The 9,103-nt window shown below is 41.1% G+C and overlaps 1 protein-coding gene across 1 annotated transcript; it reads right to left on the bottom strand.

Annotated features, from left to right (window-relative positions):
- Positions 1 to 3,418: 3,418 nt before the first annotated feature.
- Positions 3,419 to 7,276, bottom strand: LOC117546354 (cell surface glycoprotein 1-like). Its single transcript, XM_034216565.1, has 13 exons — positions 7,137 to 7,276; positions 6,885 to 6,984; positions 6,488 to 6,594; positions 6,130 to 6,402; positions 5,883 to 5,976; positions 5,682 to 5,749; positions 5,331 to 5,552; positions 5,147 to 5,215; positions 4,906 to 5,040; positions 4,691 to 4,753; positions 4,494 to 4,571; positions 3,989 to 4,160; positions 3,419 to 3,426 (listed from the first exon to the last, which is right to left on the bottom strand). Exons 2-13 carry the CDS (start codon positions 6,982 to 6,984, stop codon positions 3,419 to 3,421), a joined length of 1,389 nt encoding a protein of 462 aa, XP_034072456.1. The 5' UTR covers positions 7,137 to 7,276.
- Between the last annotated feature and the right edge of the window lie 1,827 nt (positions 7,277 to 9,103).

Here is a 9,103-nt window from a genome sequence, read left to right as displayed (position 1 = left end):
CCTTCCATCGTTGAGTGGGGGAGCAAATTGGTAGTTAGGGTGATATTGGCTGGAACACACGTCACCGGTCCATGTATTCCATTTTGACCACCTTTGGGCAATGCCACCATCTTCATAAATGGTATATTTTGGGCTATTAAATGCTGCTCTATGCTGTTCAAACAAGCTAATTCTGGGGGAATGGGGTCTACTGCCAAATTATTTACAGCACATTCTGGTGGCATCACACCTCTCTTAAGTTTATTATCGCAGCTGCTGCAGATCCAAGGCGTCCCTCTCCCAATTTCAATCCAAACACAGGGTACTTTACAGTCATCAGTACATGTGTGTAAAAATCTTTCTCCGATGCATTTATTAGCTAGCTTTTGATCCTTATATTTCGCTTTTATACACTGCAAGGCCTGCGATTCAAATAACAGCCTCTCGCAGCAGCTACATATAAAAACTGGTCCATTCTTAACTTTGGCCAAAAACTGCTGCATTACAGTATCAAATTCCTCTCTATTTTTTTTAATTTGTCGCCTCTTCAATTTGTTGCTAGCTGCTATTTGCTTCTTATAATCTGGATTACCATGATACCTTTTTGAAGTCATGCATTTTACCTTCTTTCTATGCAATGTATTTTGCCTATATTTACGTTTGCTAAATTCTATTACTTTTTCTCTGTGTAAAACCTTTAGTCTATATATTCTTTTACTTGAATCCTTCCTCATCTGATTATGAAATGGGTCTTCATGGTATCTAACCTGAGTATGTCCAATTGCTCTGTGTTTGTAATCTTCATCATCACAATACCTTTTTCTACCAGAGACTCTTACTCTATCTTGATAATCTGCATCACTATACTTTTTCATGGACGCATCCCTAATCCTTTCCTGGTACACTGTGTTTCTTTTATAATACAGTTTAATTATTGAGCTGTATCTCTTTTTTAAATATGTTGAACGCCTACGACTGCAGCTGGCAACACTCTCTGCATTCTCTTTAACCCCACCCTTCTCAGTACAGATATCAATACTGCTACGCATATACCGTGTCTCTAGCAAACCACCCACTTTACATAATTTAAAGCACGTTTGATCATCATAAGGTATGATACAAACCACTGGCTCAAAATGATTTTTATCACAATGTTTCAAGTATATTTTTTCGTTTGAAACCATTGCACAATTACAAGTGTATTTGAGCCATTTCTCCCCCCTGCAGATAAAAATGTCCACTCCAAGAGCATTTGCTGTCCCTTGGATTTCTACATCTGTGGCACAATGTCCTACATACTTCATCTGAGACTTCTCAATGTAGTCTGAAATTGAAGCACATCCCCCAACTAATTTAGATTGTTCTGCGTGATTCATCATCTGCTTTACAACAGTCGTTCTAATCTTTCTATGGCTCTTCTGAGAGCCACTGAGAACATGGGCTACCGCTCCGAAGAAACTATTAGCGTCCTCTTTTATTTTATCGGTCTTACAGACCACACCTAGGGACCCAGTTACTGTAGGTCCCTGTACATCCTGCTTTTTAAAGTCTATATTAAACTTGGTGCAAAGTGTTTTTGCCACTTCATTGCACAAAGGATTAAATTCAACAGTGATTTCACTTACATCACTCTTTTCTACACAATCTGTGTCCCCAGCAGACGATGTACCATGCTTTTGTTCCGTAACCCTCCTTTTGTCTCTAGTTGTCCCTCTGACATTATACAGTCTTGGACAAGAAGTGTCCACTTTGCAATACCCATAACAACTCTGTAAATTAGGTTGTTTTACACACACAACAGTCTCATAATGATTACCATTGCGGTTCTCCAAATAAACCCCCCGATTAGACGACTGCCCGTTCTCGCAACTATATTTTAGCCAGCGTGGATCACAATATGTGAATATATTAACTCCCAACCAATCTGCTGCTGCTTGAATTTCTAATTCTGTGGCCCAACTGCCAACCTCACGCATTTTGGATGTGCTGAGGTATTCTGACATGGAGGAGGTCAAAATACGCTCATAAGGCACAGCATTGCTCTGCATTTGATGAACCACTGCACGCCTAATTATTGTGTGATGCCTTTGTGTACCACACACAGCTTGACTCACTGCTCTAAAGAAACAGTTTCCGTCCCCCTCTATTTTATCATTGATACATGGAGCCCCTAACAAACCAATTTGTGTAGACACAACATCTACTTTCTCTGACTGCACATGTAACTGGTCACAAAGAGCTTGTGCAAGTTCATTGCTAAGAGGATTAAACTGCAGTCGTCCACTTCTTACTTCTTTGACAAAAGCAACGTCTGAATCAACTGCGGTAACATCACTCTTTTTAAATTTTTTGCTAGCAGAAGATCCCTTACGAATCTTACGCTTTGCACCCATCTGAATGTTGGTGCAGCCAAGTGTGGACTGAATAGCTGAACTACAACCCAAATCAGTCTCTGTCGTTTTGGGAGTCACTCTTGGACCCAAAGACAGATTACTGCTTTCAATTGGGCCTATGTGAGTGACTCCAACACCAGCCATCTCAAACTGTTTTTGAGACTCAGAAGATCCCTTTGGAATCTTACGCTTTGCACCCATCTCAATGTTGGTGCAGCCAAGTGTGGACTGAATAGCTGAACTACAACCCAAATCAGTCTCTGTCGTTTTGGGAGTCACTCTTGGACCCAAAGACAGATTACTGCTTTCAATTGGGCCTATGTGAGTGACTCGGACACCAGCGATCTCAAACTGTTTTTGACACTTCTTGAGGAACGCTGCAAATGTCCATATGTATTCAAACACGTCTTCAAGGCCTCTGAAATACAAAACAACACTACGCCCCTCGCCATCGCGCATCCCAGACGCACTGCGTGCATGGGAGTCGACCACTGCGTAGTGTCCACCTTGACCAATGATGGCACATGTACCGCCATTCATTGTCAGAAAGCATGTGTCATAGTTAGTACACATCCTTTCCAGTCCGCATTTTAGAGTGGTGTGCACCCCCTCATCAATGAGATCCCCCTCAACCACATCCACATCTCCAGACACAAAGTCACTGTATTGAAACAGAAATGTTTGTCCGTCGATAATGGCCTCCTTGGGCAGATCTGGAACCGAAAGCAGTTTGTACCCGCCACTGATACCTTGTTGGTCACGCAGGGAGGTGTACAGATCGTCACCAAGAACAACTACTTTATCCAGGTTGTCGGTCTGCCATGTGAACACGCTGTCAACTGTGTGTTTGGCTATGCCTACCAAACTTACAGCCATGCACTGAAGACCTGCATATTTAAACCGTTGGTCACCCTGACTGAATGTTCCCCTGATACACCCCATATCCCCAGCCCTGTCTGAAATGACTCTAGCAGTCTCCAAATTTACTTCAGCTGCTTTCACAGAAAGGCTTGTAATGCTAAACTTCTGTGCATTCAATGAATTATTTAGATTCCTGATGTAAAGCATCAGGTCATTAAGGCATGTGTTGAACACAGCTACAGATGTGCCAAAACTGGATGCCAACCCAGAAGCACCACGTGTGCCACAATCAACGACTACAATACAGTCATTGTGTTTAATAATGGCACTGGCTGCGGAATTTACGTTAAACAGACACATGCCATCCCTGGATAAGTGTTCAAGCAGCTTCTCCGACAATACCTGATCCCCTCCAGACAAATTAAATTCGCCGTACACTGGCACACCCATATTGACGTTCCACTTACGTCCAAACACACTGGTCTGCTCAACCAACCTGCACAAGTTCTTTGGCTTTACATTCATTTTATGGGCTTCCCCTAATACAAACGAGTTAAGCTTTGACCCTGCAACACGTATGGCATCGATATCTGTACTGCTCCACGTACACACAGGCGCAATCAAATGTTTAATCGCAGCCGCTATAGAACATGCAACAGATATTCTATCGTCAGAAACTGATGCATACCTCACAACAGTCCCTGCGACAACAGCCAACTGCACTTTATCTGAACACATGCAACCATAACCCTTACCTGTTCTCCATCTGCTGTCATCATCAACATCCACTATCACGCTGGGTGATGGCTCGTTGCTGGGTGATGGCTCGTTGCTGGGTGATGGCTCGTTGCTGGGTGATGGCTCGTTGCTGGGTGATGGCGATGGCTCCAGCCCTGGCGATAGCTCCAGCTCGGGGAATGGCTCCACCTAGAAGAAGATTAATATATAAAACAACTGCTAAAAACACTATGTGTCTTAAATTGTTTCACAAACGTTTCACTAAATAATAGAAAGCTATACAATTATGAATACGAAATTATTATTAAGTATTGTTTTTCTACTTACTCACACACATATTGAATGGAACTCAAAAGAGAGGTTTCTTGTCATTCATTGTGTACACTTGAAACAACGTTGACTGCATGCAGGCTAACAACTGAAACTATTTTAACAATGAGCAACAGTAACAATGTCAATAAATTAGCATTATTCATTAAAATGTCACTCTGAAAGCACATCCTTCACACAAACACCACAGACCTGCTGCTCCACAGCAACTGTCCCTCTACTGGTAGGTGGCCGTAAAATCACCTCCACAACCATGGGAGCTGCCTCCCCCTAAAAAAACAAAACAATTAAGTCACCTTGACAATAAATAACACCACCAATATTTGTGTAACTTCTTAGTTTTAAACCAGTCCTATATTGCCTTTAAAAAATAAGAAAACAACAACAACCTGTCGCATTGCCAGGGTCTTCATGGAGGCAGGAGCCCTCTGCTTCAGCTCCATCTTTGTTTTCTAATGTAAGGAAAACAAAATGATTAATCCTCCACTAATAACTCCTTATGGACAGTATAACTTGTCCTCACTGTAATACATTTCAAGTTTGTCAGGAAGGATACATTTTATAATAGGGCATCAACCAACATACAAAGCAACAAACAAATTACCTTTTTCCGTTTTGGAACCGGTGGTGTGCACTCATCAGGGCCAGGAAGATGGGATGGACTAATTTTGTTCATCTCAACCAACATTGCACTGCTGAACCACACAGGTGTCAGTGGAAGATAACTCTCCTCCAAATCCTGTGAAATAAAAAGGAATAAACACTGTTTTAGAAAAAGGGAAACAAATGCACATATAAACTGCAATACCCCAATGATTTGAAAGCATAATACAAAGTAGACCTACCTCCTGCTGAACAGTCCCTGCTGGTTTAAGTGCATCAATGGACTGCTCAGGTTCATCGTGTTGGCTCCTCTGTAAAGATAAATAGCATAGCTTGTGTTAATCAAATGGGTACTCTTCCACCATTATCAAGGCAAACTGCTCAGGGAATATCACTGTTATTGAAAGATGTCAACCACACAATTACCTTCCTGCCCTGGCCGATAACGGTCCACTTGGAAGGATCCAGTTGCGGTGATTTGGCAACCTCTCCTTTAACAATCACCCTTGGAGTGACTCTCCTCGCAGGCGGTGATCTTCTGTGGACAACAGGAGATGGCGTCGGCTCGGCTGGAACAAGTTGCATGTATGCTGCGTTCCAGATCGAACCGACCAGGATTGGCATTCCCGCACTGTCGCTCAAGTGCACCTGCAAAAACCAGCAAATACAAATACATTTACAAATACCACATAACATTCAATATGTTTTTTCAACAACGGAACTTGGAATTACAAAGACCTATACAGAGAACACTTTTCCATTTGCCATGTCACTCACGCCATCTCTGCTCCACAGGTCAAGTTCTTTAAAAGGGAAGTACTCTGCAATTTCTGTGTACTTCACGCCTAAAAACAACAACAACATCAATTACTAACATATCCACACAGATATTATATTTTGCTCTTTAAATAAAATAAAATATAGGACAATGATAAAAATGATTTACGGTACTTGAAACTATATATTTGTTACACATACCCATACGTGCCGCAACACGACGAAATTCCTGACGCATCATGTCTTGGTAGTCAGGGTCAACGGTAAGGCGCGGGGGGAAGTCCAAGGCAAAAACCTAATCAAAGTTACAGTTCTCAACTACAAAGGTACGCTATTTATCAATATTTGTTGATCACATTTTCTCAGAAATACATAAACACCACATGGATAACAATACTAAATGTAATATTATAAGAACTATAATAAATCCAATAACAAATAAGCTTACGTTAGGCCAGCGACTGCAGGCAGTCGCAAGGAGCTTTGCATAATCCTCTCCTGCTTCAGTGATGGTCCTGCTGGATGTCAGGTTGTTGCTGGGAGCCATCACACAGACTGCATCTGGTGTCCTAGGCAGCACAGCATTGGCTGCCTCGGTTCGCAGCTGGGTTGCGCATGCCCCCGGTGTGGACATGGCACCAAAGGAAAACCTTCCCTCTGGCATCTTCACAATTCCATCGACGATGGAACGGAGATGTGAAGCTCCAACAAGGAGGACAAACTGTAACAACAGAAGACATTATTGCAAATGAAAATCACTAATGATTACCCAGACTTTGTTAACAAAATCTGAAAACAATTCATACTTCCTTGTCTGGAGACTCGGCTGGTACGACCAATTTGTGTTGTCGTCCGGTCAGGGACGAAATTGGCCATTTTCGCACTCTATGGCGGTCACCGGTACCGCCGGCGGCTATTTAAAAACAGAGAAAATTACACCGACATTACACTTAATGCACCTTTACAATTCTTAAATTATGTCAGCAATAATAACACATCTTCCTACAATAACACCTGTAAACGTGCAGAGGATTTTATAAGGGAAACGGCTCAAATGCATAAAGGGTCACACCGGTGATTGCATTTTAAAATGTATACATTTAAAACAAATCCATGTTTAAACACTTATTTTTACAATGATACAACAAAAATGGACACCCTAAACATATACAAAATTGAATGACTAAATCCTCCACTACTTACGTGCGAATCTGGCATTGCCAGGCTGCTGATGTCCCACACGTCTCCCAGCCACGCGTAGCTTTGAAGCCTGGGAACGGCGGGATGATTTAAGACGTGGCATCTGAAAGTATGTAGGCATTGTTATAATTAATAAAGACATTAGCAGACCCCTTAAATAGTACACATAATTACACAATTACTTCTTTCAACTGCAACTAAAGCCTACAAGTCCATTAATAGTTGATGCATCCTGTTCAACAAAAATGTACTTACTGTAACTGCTCACGAGATAAAGCTGGGTGGTGAAGATAGTGGTGGATGAGTAGGTGGTGAAGATAGCTGAGTAGGTGGTGAAGAAGGTAAGGTAGATGAGTAGGTGGTGAAGATAGCTGAGTAGGTGGTGAAGAAGGTAAGGTAGATGAAGATAGCTGAGTAGGTGGTGAAGAAGGTAAGGTAAGGTAGATGAGTAGGTGGTGAAGATAGCTGAGTAGGTGGTGAAGAAGGTAAGGTAGATGAGTAGGTGGTGAAGATAGCTGAGTAGGTGGTGAAGAAGGTAAGGTAGATGAAGATAGCTGAGTAGGTGGTGAAGAAGGTAAGGTAAGGTAGATGAGTAGGTGGTGAAGATAGCTGAGTAGGTGGTGAAGAAGGTAAGGTAGATGAGTAGGTGGTGAAGATAGCTGAGTAGGTGCTGAAGAAGGTAAGGTAGATGAGTAGGTGGTGAAGATAGCTGAGTAGGTGCTGAAGAAGGTAAGGTAGATGAAGATAGCTGAGTAGGTGGTGAAGAAGGTAAGGTAGATGAGTAGGTGGTGAAGATAGCTGAGTAGGTGCTGAAGAAGGTAAGGTAGATGAAGATAGCTGAGTAGGTGGTGAAGAAGGTAAGGTAGATGAGTAGGTGGTGAAGATAGCTGAGTAGGTGCTGAAGAAGGTAAGGTAGATGAAGATAGCTGAGTAGGTGGTGAAGAAGGTAAGGTAAGGTAGATGGGTAAGGTAGTTGGGTAGCTGGTCAAGCCGGTAGGTTGTTTAACTACAACAGAGAACAAACTAATCAGCATCACAGACATGTAAATATAATTACTTAACACAATGTACAATACAATTGCATAGCTTAGCATACAGTTATAAACTAAACAATTGTATTAGAAGCTGCTAATCACTTAGATTTACACTAATAAAGAGCCTATCTGTTTTCATTATACGTTATGCTACTGACAGTGTCTTGGACCACAACTCACCGGTAGAGAACTGCTCAAAGCTGTCAATCTGTGGGGAAAACACAGCATTAAACCCTGCTAATAAAATACTGGAAAGTTCCACATATTGTCATGGTATATGTTACTACAAACACTGTCTTTGACCAACACTCACCAGTAATGAACTGCTCAATAGTCGTCACTCTGTGAAATTAAAATTAAAATTAAACCTTGCAAACACAATGCTTGTTTAAATAGCCAAGTGTGGACCTAGCTAACACACACACACTCACATATTAATGCACACATGGTCCACATAGTATTTGATTCAACATTTCATCCAGCTTTCCTTTGTTCATAAAGGACAAAAATAAGCTCCTTATTTTACACATTCTGCTTTAACCAGCTTCACAATGAATTCACAAGAGGAATGACCACTCACCCCAGACAAGATAATATGAAAGAGAGGACAGGCTAAAATGCTACCAAAGTATATCTCACATTTAAAAAAATGAGCGACCAACCACAGCTCTCCTTCTGTAAAATATTGTTGTCTTTTCCCTCCAATCAAAATATATCATATTAACATTTGAATGTCAACAGCTTGCCATGCACACATGTTATGAATATAGACACATCAAAGGGCCAGGTGCAGAGATCCCTGATCCCTGAAACAAAGAATGGGATTATGGCTGTTGTAGTCTTTACCACCATTGGCATATTTGTAGTCCATTTATTCATAGTTACTTCAGTGTTCAATCGTTTTTGAATTAAAATAAAAAACGGAGATACTTAGAGCTATAACTATGTCTGTGTGTGTCTTAACTGTCATCCATGTTGTCATCATCTAAACAATGATAGCAAATACTAACTGTATGAATAAATATAGTATACCTTTAAATATATTTAATTGTTGATGAATTGTGAATGACTTAAAAAATAAGAAATATACAATATCTACATTTGAATGTCAACTGCTTGCTGGGTTAGCAATGTTATGCATTTATGAATATGACATTTAAAAAAATTAGCGACCAATCACAGCTATCC

This window comes from Gymnodraco acuticeps, unplaced genomic scaffold (assembly GCF_902827175.1).
Source record: "Gymnodraco acuticeps unplaced genomic scaffold, fGymAcu1.1, whole genome shotgun sequence".
Classification (NCBI taxonomy): domain Eukaryota; kingdom Metazoa; phylum Chordata; class Actinopteri; order Perciformes; family Bathydraconidae; genus Gymnodraco; species Gymnodraco acuticeps.
The sequence above is the reverse complement of the archived record's forward strand: the minus strand, read 5'-3'. Positions and strand labels throughout refer to the sequence as shown.